General features: G+C 40.2%; 1 protein-coding gene across 8 annotated transcripts in view; it reads right to left on the reverse strand.

Annotated features, from left to right (window-relative positions):
• The window catches only part of LRRFIP1 (LRR binding FLII interacting protein 1), a 118,208-nt gene that overhangs the window by 26,743 nt on the left and 74,808 nt on the right, over positions 1-16,657 (reverse strand). For 6 of the 8 annotated variants that reach the window (XM_068408195.1, XM_068408194.1, XM_068408189.1 and 3 more), the window contains 5 exons: positions 16,317-16,397; positions 13,964-14,029; positions 10,278-10,355; positions 2,125-2,157; positions 1,128-1,253 (listed from right to left, as the gene is read on the reverse strand). In XM_068408195.1, coding sequence (XP_068264296.1) covers positions 1,128-1,253; positions 2,125-2,157; positions 10,278-10,355; positions 13,964-14,029; positions 16,317-16,397 — 384 coding nt within the window. The remainder of the gene's footprint in view (positions 1-1,127; positions 1,254-2,124; positions 2,158-10,277; positions 10,356-13,963; positions 14,030-16,316; positions 16,398-16,657) is intronic. The other 2 variants (XM_068408191.1, XM_068408193.1) reach the window with 2 other exon arrangements.

Below are 16,657 nucleotides of genomic sequence, written 5' to 3' on the forward strand. Positions count from 1 at the left end.
CTAATCCTGCTCTTCTTGACTGGAAAAAACAAAATCTTCGACGTTAAGGACAAGACGCAGACCCAGCTTCAAAGCCTCCAACAGTTACACGCTCCAGCCACACAGCCCTTCTCTACCCCCTTCACCTGTTATCACCCTCTCTGAAGAATTCTGGTGTTAAGGACTGCCAAAGCAAGCCTGAAATACAGGCTGTACTCGAGATGTAGGAAAGACTGTATGAAAGCCATAGGAAATTTAATTGTAAGTCCTATTTCACAGTCTCTCTCCTCTTTTGCCCTTGGTCACCAGCAAATGGCTATCTTTCAGCTGTTTTACAGTGGTGAAACCAGGACAGACCTGCTTGTACCCGAGGTCCTAATACAAATTCGAGATGTTTTAACTGGCTGTAATTTCAGAAGAGGTGTAAGTCATATGCATGAAAGTTAACAGAATTCAGATTCCCCATTTTAAAATAGTCTTCAGAATGGAGCATTAAAAAACAAATCACCAAACCAATTTAGCTATGGACTACCCAGACTAGCACCTAATGATACGAACACTGGATTGAGTAGCTATTTGCTATTCAAATGTGTCTAACTTCATGGCAGCATGAATTAGATTATAAAATACAGCCCCCTTCCCAGATTAGCACCCAATAAGTGCAGTGCTGCTTACATTACCATTTCCTATTTCATTAGGTTAGGATGAGATGTGTCTATTATCATGTCTGATCTGCTCTTTGCTCAAATATTCCTGCAATACACACTAGCTTCCCAGCAGCATCTCTCTGATAAAGCTCTTCACTTTTCATTGACAGCACACAATTCATTTTGTCAGAACTGCCAAAAGGGGAAGAAAAGACAGCTTCTTTTTTTGGAAAGAAGCCGAAAGCATATTTAATAATAACCTTTAGATAATATTAGCCTATTTAATAATAATGTGGGGGACAGTCCTAGTTAGTATTACCTGTCAGTCCCAATTCTTACTGCCAATTTCTATTGTCAGTAATGGGAACATCAGCACTACCCTGAAGTAATCTTATAGTTTATTAATTTATCAAATACAAGGCATAAAAACATTCTGATCAAAAGAGCCATAGTTAAGAGACAGATTCCTAACAATTTATGCTGGTTTTAAGTATTTCTTACCTTAATTTCTCTAATAGATGCCTCTGTATCAGCCGAGATAGACGTATCCCCACTGCCTCTTCGTGAAGAAGTCCCACCCAGAGAAGCTAAGGTAGCTGCTGATAAACTTGAAACAGTACGTGCTCCCTACAATCACACACAGTTAGCAATGGTTAAAATTTCCAGATTGTGGGTTTGTAGGGGTTTTTTTGGGGGGGTGGATTTTTTTTTTTGTTTGATTGGTTTTGTTGTTGTGTTTTGGTTTTGTGTGGTGTTTTTTTTTTTTTAAATACACATTACACCAACCTTTGTGCTACTAAATTATGCAAATTTGATTAAAATGTTAACTGTCTAAGAAGAAAAATCAAAAGATCAAGATTTAACAAGGTAAACTAATAAGAAAAGGCTGATCAGATATATTTAAACACTACTGAAATTGGAGCTTGCATGGCTTAGCTTCTAACTATTAATTCTAAATTAGACAAAGTCTTTATAGGTTAGTATCATTTTGCCAGATATTTTCAAAACTTGTAATAATACATTTTGTGGATGCTTTTGACTACCCCTCAAGCTCCTCTCCTTTCATGGACATTTATCTATTCTGCAGCAGTAGCCACCTTAACTGTTTTATAGTGCTGAGGGTTCTGCATTAAGCCAATTTCTCACTACTGCAGTACCGACCTTTTTTTTCTTTTAATAATTTATTTATTTTATTATTTATTTATTTTTATGTAATACCATAACTAAAATCTAATAAACAAAACCACTATTCATGTGGCTTAGCCTAAAGCAATTTCAGAGAACCGTTACTGAAGGTCAACTACTTAACCTCTGAATAACCACAGAGGTTTAAAAGTTTATCTTAAAAAAATGTAGTAGTAGAAGGCTCCAATAATTCGAAGTGTTGCCCCACAGTGGGTTTTCTAGAAGATTTTCGTACACTCACTGTGAGCTCTACCTACAAAAAAGAACGTGAAGAAAGCGCTATTGGCAGAATAATTCAGAAGACCCTTCTTACCTTCTCAAAGTCTTTTTCTGGCCTTTCTTCAATCTGTAAAACAAAGATTTAGAAGGAATCGTTATATAATAAAGGGCAAGTGAAGGCAGTAAGATACCAGAAAGGGAATTCTTAACCCTGTAAAAGACTTCATGAGCAAGTTCTATCCACTCAAAAAGCAGCCAGCTCGCTCAGAACAGCAGTGTCCCGGCTGGCATCTCAGGGCACAAGGCTGGACAATTCACCTCAAATTTCTAAGCAGTACATAATTAAGTGGAATAGACTTATTCATAAAAAACTAGTGTATTAAATAAGACAAAGGAATATTTTTTCCATATTCTACATCAGAATGTTTCAAACATGAAGATGGCACTCGATCTATGAGTTAACAACGCAAGAATACAAACACCTACATGGGCATGAACTTAAAGCCCCAGACATCTTTCTCTGGACATAAGAACAGCTGTAGCAACTGCTGTGCTGACGTATGCAGCTACTCCCATTTATTGTATAACAATTTAAAAATATGCCTCAAATGAAGCCCAAATAGCAATTTACTTAAGTAGATAGGTTAAGTTTTTTAGTTGAAAGAGCAATAGATTTGCAGCTTCTTGAAGTTACACTTTTTATGGACCTTAACTAGAAAAAGGCTACCTCTGAAGCCTGCCAGCACATCCTCCCCCATTCCAAAAAGCAAGGTACCAAGTTAGACTTGAAAGACCAAACTGTGTCTGCACTGCTCCAAAAAGAAAAGGGGAAACAAACAAAAAAGAAAAGAAATCTAAAGCTTCAAACCCCTGATAAACATTCTCCACTCAAGACAAAAGGTGACTGTGACTTCAAGCAAAGGTCCAAGTAAGGCTGAGACTACAAAAACTGACACTCAAGTCAAATATCAGGGACCAGTTCAAAGTCTAAATAAACAGCTCTTTTATGGTTTCAGTACTTCACTGGAATTTACTAATTCAGAAGAAAGATCCTGTACTAAAACTAGTTTAGAAGAAACAAAACAGACCCAAAGTAGCATTTAGGAGTACAGAAAATTACCATGGATACAGACGACTGAAATGCTTAAAAGAAAGTTACAGAGCAAAACCCACATACAACCTGAGCACATTTTTTTTTCCTTGATGGGAACGATCCTATCAACTTTTTCCTGCTCTGAAACCAAACAAAATATACAAGTTCCCAAGAGCAGAAATTTAAAACCAAGTGCTTCATTATTACTCACTTTGCCGTTGGGGAGAGGGGGAGCATTTCAAAACAGAATCTTTTTCTAAGTCTCTCCATCTAAAATGGAATGAAGTTCAAAAAGGACCAAATGAAAGGAAAAGCTCAGCAGAACTCAAGAGGTCCAGAACATGGCAACTTCTTCTGGGAACATTCAGCACCACAGTCAAGATGGTTTCCCAAAAGACTTCTAGAAAATTAATGGCTTCCCCAGATCAAGAGCCTAAGAGCCAAAGGGAATAGTGTTTTTCTAAATGACTGAAAAAAAATGAGGAGAGATCCGGTTCAGGGGAAGGGAGGGGATAGCTGAGGTTAAGTTTATAAGTTTCATTGAAAACACACTCAAAAACTACATCTCCTTCCAATCAGTTCACATTTGGCGTAGAATTTTTTTTCTTTGAATTACACAGAGCAGTGTGTGAATAATCCCACTCATCATTTTTCATATTACCCACAGTATCCTAAGAAAAAAATCCCAGAACTGAGAGGTACCTATCACAAATCAGCTTTTTACACTGAAAACACATCTCACATCATAAATTCCCTATGATTAGCATTAAGAAAATTGAAGACTTGGGCTTCGAAGTAAAATAAGCCAGAATTAAGGCACTAGATATACACTTTGTAAAGACACCAAATACACAAACTACGTAGGGAAAAAAAAAAGCTCTGAATTTGGATGCAGTAAGAGAAGGTCACTAATGAAGTTTTTTAATAAGATAAAGAAGGGAGCAAATCTTGATACTGTTTTAATGAGGCATCCCATGAGTCAAACAAAAGCTTCCATTTCCACAGAGAAAATGTTGAAAACAATGTGGTAAGAGAGATGCAGACAGTGGGCATTTCTGCTCAGAGCACTCATAACCACACCTGTGAAGCTTGCTACACATTTATTGCAAAACAATCTTTAATAATTCTCTGAGGCGGCATAACCTTTAATAATTAAAGCTATTAAGTAACTTTTAAAATTGAGGTGGTTTGAAAAAAAAAAAAATTCAGGAGATTTCATTTTCCCTAGTGATGCCCTCATACACACAACCATTTGGTGCCATGAATGGAATACTCAGAGCATTTTCTCCTCAAAACCAGTAATTACTACTACCACTTTATTTAAATATTAACCTTTAACGATTTAATCCGTTTTGAGAAAAGCCAGTTCCTCACTCTAACATAGTATCCTTTCATTACAAAGATGCCTCCTGCTACCTAACACTTTTCTAAACAAAAAGTCAGGCTGAAACAAGCAGCATTTAATTTTATGGCAGTGATACACCAAAAGCCATAAAGAGTGTCTTGCAGAAAGACAGAAGTCTATTTTAGATTAATATTTTAGAGTTTTCATTCTGCTCATCTTTAGATTAATATATTCACAGTGTCACTCCTTTAGAAAGATCTATCATGCTTTCCAACTGCACGCAGCCACCAGAGGGAACTCCAGTTTTTCAGCCTTCACCCAGTCCCTGACAAGTCCTTTGGCATTTGATCCAGTAAGAAACCAGAGAAAGGTCAGGAAAAAATTGTTTATTTTTATTTGAAGTTGCACAAAATTCTTGCCCAAAATACTTACCTTCTGTCTTATCATTCAATAAATAACACTGTAATGATTAAACAGACTGAAAAGAACCTCGCCACCTTCACAGTACTATACTCAGCATGGCCCTTCATACAAACATACTGGCTTTGGGACTTCTCCACATACAAATACAAAGGACTAACAGAATACTTGCTAGAAGAGGAATTCCCCTAATGATACTAGACCTTGAATTTCTAGAACGTTATATATACCATTTTTCATTTCCACAAGGGTACGGGTCTGTCTCTAATCACAGACTACCTTCCTCTTCACCAACAATTTGGGCAATTCATACTTGAGTGCGTAAAAAAGCAGGAAAAGGAAGTAATTTTCTGAGGAACTCCAGCGTGCACATCTTTGTTTTGGCAAGGGGAATAGGTTGCTCTCTACAAAATAAGGACAGTGGGATCAGAGTTCAGCCTCTTCCAACAGCGATTTCGGAATAAATCCAGAGCCACGTTACAAAAATGTCAGCAGTATCAGAGGCTCACCGTAGCTGGAAACTTAACAAGAGCAGAATCATCCCACAAGCCTATATATGGATATATTGCCTATTTTTCATAGATAATAAAAACATTTTAGTGTAATGTTTGAAAGAATATTTCTCTCTACTCTGCAGTCAGCTAGCAGGTTAACCCTTGAAGCTCTTTGCCACCAGGGAGTGTCTAGACCAAAATCCCTCACAGCACTATCACAGTGCATCCAACAAGAAAACTCTCAAACACCTACTGAGAAGCCCAGAGATCCTGGGACAGTTAACCATTGTGCCCCAACTGCAAGCAAAGAGAAAAAATAATTCAGATCTTTAAATCGATGGAGGAATCAGGACTAAGGCAAAATTTCCAGCTTCCAGCCGAGAGGAAGGGAAATACGAAACGCTTGCAGCTGCGTAGCACCGCGTACCACCCTCAGGTAGGAGAACAACTTCAGCGTGTTCGGTACGCTGCTGTGACTGCTCAGCTCCATCTAAGACTTGCACTTAGATCAACTTCCTCATAAAAGCAAGGGCCTTTTTTTTTTGGTGACAAATCAAATTAAGATCATTTCCTGCTCTTAAAGTAGTACAGAACAGTTTGAAATGGAAATATGGACCACACTGAAGAAAATTTCTTCCTACAGGTAGTGCTGAACACAGGATGATATCTACAAAAACCGGAATTAAAGAACAAGAAGTACTGCAGTGAATATAACCCCTCCTACAAACCCCATCTTACCGGTTTGATGAGCTGGTCTGTGGCAGGCCGTAACACAGAGGGTTCCCGCGTGTTTTTCCAATGAGAGCCACCTTAACGCTAGCAATTAAGCAATAAGCCTTTAAAAGTCAGCGGGGGAAAACCACTGCTGAACTTTGTCAGGTCTAAAGTGGATTTGTCAGAAGTATCCTTGCTCAGGAATGAGTGTTATGCCAAACATCATTGCTTAAACAAACTTATCAGTCTCTGAAATGCAAGTTAGCACTGCTGCAAATCCTCGCTCCAGAGGGGCCAAAAGCACGCCCAGACCGTCAGCACCTGGGCTAGGATACGAGCATACTGTAAATCTGCAAGTGTAGAGGAGAGAAGGCAAAGCTTACGCACGCTGATAACTGCTGCCATGAAAATTAACTCTGTCTTCATTTTATTTCTGGTGAGAACATGATAAGCTGCTTCAAATGAAGAAAAGCTATTCACAACCGTGCATTAATGTATGACCCGAGGACTGCACACTCGCAAGAGGCACTTGCATTTTCAGCCTTGCACTCTGTAGGATCACGGTGCTGTCGGTACCGGCCCGCCTGGCTAGGCTGCACGCTGACAGCTTGTGCCCGCGGTCTGAGACTCCACAAGAAGGGAGAAAGTTGATAGGAAAGATCATCTTCTCAGAGCAGCAAAACACGCCCTCCCCTATTATTCTGCCTTCCTTTGCTCAGAAAGTCTTCAGATTAATAATATTGCGTTCTGAGTCTATTTCAAATGTATAACTAATTGCTTTTCACTAATAGTTCATTAATTTAAAAAAAAAAAGGAAAATTCTAACAATTCATATTAAAAAGCCCATCTCAGCCAAAACATGCCTCTAGCTCAGGCACAAGATTTACTTCCATCTGTGCAGACAGGCCTGATGTTTGTTCTCAGTAGTCTTAAGATCTGTACCTTATATCAAGTATAATGCTTTAATATTAAATGACATATTTGCATATCTGCAATAAATGCAAGGACAGCGGACAATAGTTACTAGTGGGGATAATGGGAAAAGTGTGAAAGAAAAATAATCAAACAGCAAACTTCATGCATATATATTCAATTTTTAAAAACACATACAAAGACAAATAAATATTCACATGTTGTGTTTAAGTATCTATCCTGTAATACAACAAACACAGTAACACAATTGAGAACCCATGCTGGCAAAGCTGTGCACAGCAAGAAAAATACTGTCGCTTTTTGCTCACTGTTTAATGAACAGCAATAGAAGAGGTAAACAAAATTCTGAGAAAAGATTTAAGGATTTAACAAGATATTTAAGATTTAACAAGATATTGTATGCTTTCATTTAGAAAGCTAAATTGAATCATCCTCCATTCTCAATATATAATTTCTCATGATAGTTAGTCAGGCTTGGGAACAGTTCCGTTTTGGTTTTCTGCCTAATAATGTTCATATGCATAAGAAAATCATATCTAACTTCAGCATTAAGCACTCATGCTTACAATACATGGATTTTGTAAACTATCACGCTCTCAAGTGACATAAGCATGCTGGAAACTCAGCTTTTCAACCCGACAGATACTCCTCTTTCCTTCCTCCTCCGCCAGCCATTTAAAAAGCAAACTTGGAATCAAATCTTTACGTGTTTAAGTGCCAAAAGATATATAAAGCAGAATCAAGAAAGCATATGGCTCAATACATTAAGGCAGGGAACAACTCAGTTTTGGGGGTCAGCAATATTAAAACAGTTCTAACGTAGACTACTGGTATAGACAAAAACAGCCACTTTTTTCCTCCCGTAAGTTATCACTGTTGTCCAAGGAGGTTTTTATTCTTCCTTTAGGAAGTCCAAGCAGAGGACATTTCAGGACTGTATGAGTGGAAGCGATACACTGCTAATCCCACCGAAAAGACAGGGCTCTATTTCAGCATCTTTACTGCCAAGATCAAGCACACAACTGGGAATGTTATCAAAACTCCTCGAATCCTCTGTTAGTAAAAGGCAAGGCAAGGGATTCCTTACTGTGAGTCACATGAAAAGGTGTTGTCTGTTTAATACAGAAAAAAATAAACAAAACAAACAAACAAAAAAACCCCACAAAAACACACAAGGTCCTGCTGCATTGGCCTCATGTAGTAATCAGAGCTTTTAAGAGCAACACCACCCCATTACCAAGGCTTGTACTACCTTGCACGAGGAGAAGCAAAGCCCCTGCAGTGGCATCTTTCAGACCCACTACGGAGCTAACTCTCAGCTCTTCTTCAAGGCCACGGAAATAACGGAAGCTCTTTGCACCCTGCAATAAACCACTAATTAAAAAAAAAAAAAAAAAAAAGTGCCTGTTGTCTGCTTGCATAGCAGATTCAGCTTGGCACCTCTCCAGCGTCGGTGCTGACACAGCTAACCATCTCCAGCCACTTGCGTACAAACAGTCCAAAGTGTAAGCAGAGAATTAAAACCCCCAAAATCCCCTATACCTCCCAGGAGGGGCAAGCTGCATTTTGTGATGACCGTAAGCAGCTTGCACAAATGACTTGGACTGCATACAAAATCCACATAATGGAAACCAACATCAATGTATGGGTACCCAGTTCTTACACTTGAAGAACTTTAATGGAATCCCTGATTATTCTGATTATTTTTTGCTTTGGGGATAATTGAAATTCAGTTTGCAAAGCCATTTAAGAAGTATTACTAATCTAAGATACATACTGCAAAAATGCAAAGCTCAGGGACTCAGACTCAGGGACTCATTAAAATACTAATTCATTTTTATAGCTCACCAGCTGCCATACATTATCTGATGCAAATACTTTAAAAAAAATCATTATTTTAAAAAATAGGTGTATCCTTGTCTTTAAGAAACACCAATACGTCAGAGCACATAGCTCTATGCTATCAGTTCCATTTTCTTTTGCTCCAGCCAGTTTATTCAGCTCTTTCTCACTCAGGAGAGGGCTCGCTTGATGATCAAAAGGCTTGTCTATGCCCTGCCTGATGACAAGAAGGAGCCCTGCGTGGAGAGTTCAGGCACCTTTCACTGCCGGGAAGCAGATCTACTGCAGAGTTCTAACTGCGGCAGAAAGGCCCATAGTGCACAGGTTTTCAAATCGTAGGCTACGTTCGAAGGGGGAACCAGCATGATGGGGGACATCAGATACAAAGCAATTCCTTACTGCAGACTATGTGTGTTTACCGAAGAGGAACACTCCAAGTGTTCACGTTACAGCTTACCGTGCTGCATGCTGTGGTAGCTTCTTTAACTATCCAGATACTCCGTTTTAATTAGTCCTTAAGGCAACATTTACAGCATTTAAGTTTCAGCTACCCAGCAAAGCAACAGAGGCGGTAGGATGTTATGACTAGAGAAGCACATTGTGTATGTTAATTTACAGTATCACCCTCCTCATCACTTCATATCTTGGGGATGTGGTAGGTAATATGTGACGGGTCCCAGAAGAACCAGCACATTAAAATTTCACTAGGAGGAACGCTTCCGTGAAGCAAAGCCAGTTTACTGAAACTCAGTGCAACACTTCAAAACTCACTCTCCGTGTAAGATTAATTTTGTGACAGACTAGTTTACTGTAAGCTGCACATTTCCTCTAGAAGACATGCTACTGCACTCTGCTACTGTCACCATGCTATCAGGCCTTCCTCTGAAATTAATCAGGAAAGATATTCAGAGTTGTAAACGGCTAGATGGAACAATCACAAAGTGAAAGCAGTGATATGACATTGCAAAAATAGAAGACAATTACTGTGTATCTGTAAAAAGCAGGGGGAAAAGTCTTGTCTTGGTCAACTACAGTCACAGGGGTCAAACTTTAGCACTTGAGCCTTGCTCAGCCATGACGACTCAGGAATTCATGATGGCTAGACACGCTTTTTCATGATACCCTTGCCAATGTGCTTTATGCCCGACTTAGAAAAAATGTAGCATTGACATGTGAGTGCAAAGTGCACTTCTATTGCAAAAACATGTGCATCTGCTTAGATATTACTATGGTTTTGTAATTTCTCATCTGGTTCCCCCATTCTTTGTCTTAAGCATTGCCCAGAAGGTCCAATTAATACCATAAGAAACTGTCTCACAAGGGACAGTGACCTCTTTGTACAAAAGAGACCTTGAAGAACAGAAGAATTAAACAGTTTAGAGACAAAGAAAAATAGATGAGCTCACCACCGGACTGGCCCGAGCAGAGCTGGCTCTTGAGGATGCCCGAGATCCTGAACCAAGGTAGCAGCTGTACTCGGAAGGCTGTCGCAGGTAAACCAAGAACAGCAAGCAGAGAAAAGAGAAAAGCATTAGAATCAGGAAGGGAAGCGAGAGAGGATTTAGAGGAAGTTAGTTACAAAAATGGTTACATGCAGCTGGACAAAGGAATAGCAGTGAAAGTCAGAGAACAGACACCTCAACTGTTAAATTAAAAATAAAGGCAAGCAGTAATTCCAGTTGACGGACCAAGTAGAGTTTTGATTCAGTTCTTAGAAGGACAGAATACTAATGATTTATTTATATATCTTAAGATAGCAGTCACAAGTAAACAGCTCTCAATCTCTATACAAAAGGCTCAATCCTGCTACTTTTCAAGAGCTCTGAAGTTCTCTAGCGAGCTGCCTTCCCATGTTTCCAACATTGTGCACATATAAAAATGAATCCAGGCTCCTCAGGCCAAAGCAAGAAACATCCATCTAAGTGGTGATTAAAGTGAAAACTGAGACCATCTCAGAGACTGAGCATCTCTCCTGCTTTTCCAGCACCTGCAGTCCTCATCTCCTGCCAAAGAAAGTATTTTAGTCCTTCTTAAAAGCAAACATCTAAGCAGTGATGCAGAACAGACAGGGCTGACTTGTTGCTGACAAGGACAAAGAATGTGTCTGCACTGTTTTATTTCCAGAGGTTATAATGCAGTGGAAGTAAAGAAGGGAAATGAAAGTTTAAAGTGACAGGGAAACAGAACTAAAACTTAGTCTGGAAATGCATTTTAGACTTATTCCCTCTATTATCACACATTTTAGAGTAGCAGCTTCACATTCAATCTTGCATTTAGATGAACTTTATAGAAAGATACAGAAGCATATACATTCAGAACAGAGAGGAATTAAAGAATTCTGAGGTTTACGGGACATGATATTTTCCCTATTGCTACCACCTCAAGGCAACTGTGAACATAGCCTTTGGAAAGAGGCACGTCAGTCCCTCAAATTTCACGTGCAAAAGCTTGTACTGACACAAGGGCAGCAGCAGTTCAGGGACAGGAACAAGCATGAGGAACTGTGCTGCTCAGCAGCTCAGGCTATGCTGCTTATGATCTTTGTGAGTTTACTTTATGGGCACGTAAGACTGTTTCTCAGATACAAAACCACTCAAATCTAAAGAATTATCCTACTTTTGAGAGGCACGTACTCTGTTTATTTTTAAGTTCTTCCATTAAGTTACCTGGCCACTACAGGAATCCCCTGGACTCCTCAGCTACAGACACAGCCAGGTCTTCACCAAGCTATTGGAGGACTATTTCAGCATCATTAGTCATGCCAACAAAGTGGCAGAGTATTAAATGAAAATTAAGCTTACAGTACCAATAAATGATAAGAGGTTAAGCTGGAAATAAGCCCAGCTACAGTACAACCATCAGCTTAGTTACTAATCACAAACCATCACGTTCCAAGGCACATAGCCCTTAGCAAGCCCCTGAAGCAGGGCAGAACGTGACCAAGCTGTGTCCTCCGATGTCTTCCGTGAAGTGACACTGGCTTCGTGCACCTGAACTACTGAGCGATGAAAATACGCAAAATTTACAACTGTGTTGCACACAGTTTACAACTATTTTCAATCACAGGCACTTCAATTCCAAAAAGCACTGACACAAATATTTACATTTTGTTTTCTTATTAAGCAGTTCTAGCACAGAAGCCTTGCACCATCACTGCTGTTTTATATTTAACATAACAAGGATATAGAATAAACTTGAAACAATTGACAGGGAGAAAGTATTAACTACTGATGAGTCCCATATTAATGTTTCATGGGACCTATTTATTCCATAGTTGCTCCCTGTGTATTGCAGGGCAGAATATGGAAGCAAGTGCCACTTGTTCAGCTGGCTGAGACCAAGCACAGCCAGTTTCAGCCTCACCCCCTGCATTCACCTGTCATCTCATCATCCAAAAACATTCTTTGGAGACAGCTACCCAAACGACACACCTCTACATGTTAAAAGTGCTGCGAGGTGCAGAGACATTAAAATAACCACAGATAACCCTGTAATTATGACAAGGCCATTCCCTTTGAGGCAAAACCCTCATACTTAACTCTCTCATTACTACAGGCACCAGTGCAACAGAAACTGGGAAGGCTGGGTTATACACAGGCTTCCAAATACCTGTGGCATGGGGCAGGATGGGGATGGAGGAAGGGGAACAAGCACCAGTGTTATGCAGTGTTCCCTGCTCAAGCCGTTAACAGTGGCTGAAGAACTTGCAAACAGCGTGTGGGCTTGGAGCCCACTGTAAATTATTTTTCCCAAGAGTAGAAGCGTATCATCTGGACCTTGGAGAGATTTATCTCAAACACAGACAGACATCCCGTACAAACAAAGGGCTACAACCAGCCCAGCGCAGCCACAGCAGCAAATTCACTGAATTGCAGGCTGCCACAACAGCCCACACGGGTTAAGTACTGATGCATTTTCCAAGGCAGCCAAATAAAAACAAGGTACAATTACAAAATAAGTAATCTGAAGCTTAATAGCAGTAGTAGCAAGATGCACAGCCCAACTAGCGAATAAGGGTGAATGCAAGGGAATGGAATAGCCCTTTAAAGACTAACAAGCACTTAGTAAGCATTCTTGAAAGTTTGTTTCCTTCTCCAAGCTAATAAAATTGTAACTTTTACAGTTAAATTAACATCAGTGCTTTGTCTTGAGGCTTTTTTCTGTTACAGTCTCAGGTGGTGTTTTTGTGTTTGTTGGGGCTTTTTTGTTTGGTCATTTTTTTGATAATCAGTGAAGGAGTTCAGAGACAGACTAAGCAGTGAGTCCACAGAGCAGAACTTAAAAATCAAAAAAGACTGGTGCTTTTTTTCCCCCTCAGGCAGATACAACAGCAGCAGATGTACTGCCTGGCCCAAACCAGCACACGGAGGCCCCATCTGAGAAGAGGTAAAGGCATTTTCTTCCTTCTAATCTGTAAATCAAGTCCTGCAGCCTCTCGTTTTTGAAAGGAAACAATTTATATTGTCATTCCTCATATTGTCTCTTCCCTGTAAGTGACAGAACCCTCCTCCTCACATATTTTGAAAATGTTGTCACAAGCTGCCTAAGACATCGCTAAGGAATATAAATCCAAGAAACAAAACCAAGCAAGTCATACATTCACAAAAATCTTTCACTTCATGCTAGGAGGTAAGTGCTAATGATGTAAAACTGGGGAATTGGCTTTTTTTTGTTTGGTTGGTTGGTTGGGTTTTTTTTAAACTATATTGTTCTCAATTTCCAAAAGAAGAATTCTCAGTGAGGGAAGGGACTTTATGTACCATCTTTCTAAGGTGTTTCATCTGCAAACCAAGTGCAAGGCAGAGCTGAATTCCCCTCGCCGCAGGGGAGGCGAGTGCCTAGCACTGGGCTCTGTCGGTGCTAGCCAGAGCCGGTCCGCAGGAGGCTAGGCGTTACAACAGCACATAAATCACTACTTATTATTTCATGGAATGTCATGGAAACAGTGCTCGTACTTTTGCCTACAGCAGCAGGCTATGAAATGTCACACAGTCCGTCTTAAATGTTCCTCAGCCCAGAACAGGCTGTGTTCTCGTACACACAGGTAACTGAGGACAGACAAGACAACAAGGAAATGCAGAAAACATCTTACAGCACGAGAACTAGAGGCACTATACCGACGACTCCCACTGTAAACGCTCTCGTCATACACAGACGCCTACAATTAAAAGACAGAGTCAGAACAGGACCGGCAGACCCAGTTTCTGGTTTCAGTCTGGAGCATTACAAATTTACAAGGTGCAACGTGAAGGACATAGGGGAATGAGCAGAATGTGCAAGGACAGGGACATCTCCTGTATGCAACCACAAGCAACATGCAAGTGAAGATCTGACACAACCTGAAGTCGGTGAGCTGGGAAACGCCATAAGGCACGTGCAGAGTCTGACACACACACACCCCCCGCCCAGTCCATCACACGGTCATGCATTTCTAACCATTCTCCCAATCGTCAATTCAACAGTTCATACTGCCTACCAACAAAACGGCTACATCAATTCTTAAATTGTTCAGATCTGTTTAACCTTCATTTCTGGTGCTGGCAGTATGGGGAAAAACTCACACCTGCTGAACTTCACTTACTAGCCAATTTACTAAATTAATAAAAGAGGAGGAAGATGCGTATTTTAAGACTAGCTCCAGTTCAGCATATCAATATACAGCTCAGGAAACACAGGGGGAGTAGGAAACTCTACCTTTAAGCTTTGAGAAAAAAGTCTGAGAAGCTAATTTTAGAGTTTAAACAAGAACAGTGGAATTTGGCTACAAACATTTTTAAATATGTTTTTGTTAGTTGTTACACAACCAGAAAGAATTGATGTTGCCTCTCTCTGGCCTGCTCCCGCATGTTGTAGCTAATACACCAAAATGAAGACAACTGTCTCCATCCAGAGAGAAGCCTGTGGCAGCATCATGACCCCACCAACAGTGGTTGCACAGTTCCAATGGGAATAAAAGGGAGGATCAGCAAATCCAGGTCTGTACAAACAGCATTGCACACGTGCATTCAGATGGATCAGACACCAGAGTGTGAAATAAATGGACCCAACAGGAATTACAGAGGCAAGAGACAACATATGCATGGCTGAAGGTGAGTGGCTTCGGTATTTGTGTTTAGAGCATCAGTACAACCAACCCTGTAACTTCTGGCTGGCAAAGGATCGCTGTACAGCAAGGAGGGCTGAGGAAGACAAGCACAAAACTTTTTTGCATAGAAAAATGAAACAAAAAAAAGGCGCCTACAGCAGAATTAACTATCTTTATAAGAGATTAGGATTATTAAACTACAACAGAAGAAACCCAGCATAGAGAATATTAGTCATCTGCACCATAAAAGCATTAGATCTCAACTCCCACAGACTAAGAATACCAAGCAGACACGTGCATTTCCTACAGAAAGGGAGGACACAACAGTATGCAAAAGCAAAACAGCATAATTTAATTTTAGGTTGTTAAGTTGTTATTGTTTCACACACATTTGTGTATAGCAGCCAGAAAGGGTGTTTCTCCTCACTTCAACCAAAGCTAGAAAAAGAGCTACATACAAAGACAGAGTGTTTTAAGATATACATTTTAAGTGTTTCACACAGCTGTAAGATCCTCTCTTGTGTATTTTATTGTTAAACAAAAATGCAGAGAAAACCCAGATAATTCAGGACAAAATTATGAGTACTTAAGTCAGAGCACCATAAAACAAATGACTTCGCTGTTAGTAACCATCACTCACAAGATGCAGCAATTCAGTTCAGACAGCACATACTGTATCTGGCATAAATAGGAGCCAGAGATACTCCAGCAATGGTCCCCAGCCCACAGCCTGCAGGCAAATCCTGCTGCAAGTCACCCTGCTCATCTGCAGTGTCCCCATCACCAGCCACCACAAAGCCCCAGGCGATGTCCTCCTGCTGCTGCCCAGCGGGCAGGCCGGGCTGTGGACCACTGCTCGAGCACTGCTTTGCTGGCACCAGACTGCCTGAGCTCTGACCACAGGCAGAGGACAATCCAACCTCCTGGGTGATTTTGAAGCTTCAGCGATTTTCTTCAAGCAGTCTGTGAATTACTTGCTTATAATGTCACTTTATGCAGACTGGCTTGTCTTAAGCTTGCTAGACTGACACAGTGAGCAGAGAACTTGCCTCAAATAGAATAGAGAACTTCAGTTAATTAAGATTTCCCTTATTTTTCCAGACCAATTGAGGTCAACAGCAAACAAAACTGTAGGAAAGGGAGGAGCAGCAAAGGAAAACTGATTGTGCCCGTTTTAAAACAGCTTTCCATTACTCACTCCAATCTTAAAAGGTCTGTTTTGGGTTTGTTTAAGTTTTACTAAAAAGAGCTACAGAGACTCTTGACAGTTGGTCCAAATTAATTTCTAAGTACAAGAGGTTGTATTATCCAAATGAGGTCAGAACAAGTCCAGGCCAGGTAAAGCCAGAGGGCAACAGACCCAGTTTCCATTTTGGGAAGAAGGTTGAGATGTGGAAGCATAGCCGCTGTTGTGAAGACCCAGATCAGAGTGGTACGAAGCCTGCATCAATAACAAACAAAAAAACCCCTTGAGAACTCAGCTTCGTAACATGAAGGACTTTCTAAATTCCTTTAAATGAGAAGAAAAATGTAAATTAGGTGCTTACAAATTACAAGGAGTCAAAGTGGTCACAGATGCAAAAAGAGGAGACAACTGCATTAAGGAAATTGCATTAAAGATACGAGGACGTGTGAAAATTGTGTGCCCTTTGCATTTGTAAGGTGGAGATTTTTTTAAATAAACAAAAGGCCTTTCCTCTA

The sequence above is a fragment of the Nyctibius grandis genome, chromosome 9 (genome assembly GCF_013368605.1).
Source record: "Nyctibius grandis isolate bNycGra1 chromosome 9, bNycGra1.pri, whole genome shotgun sequence".
Taxonomy (NCBI): domain Eukaryota; kingdom Metazoa; phylum Chordata; class Aves; order Nyctibiiformes; family Nyctibiidae; genus Nyctibius; species Nyctibius grandis.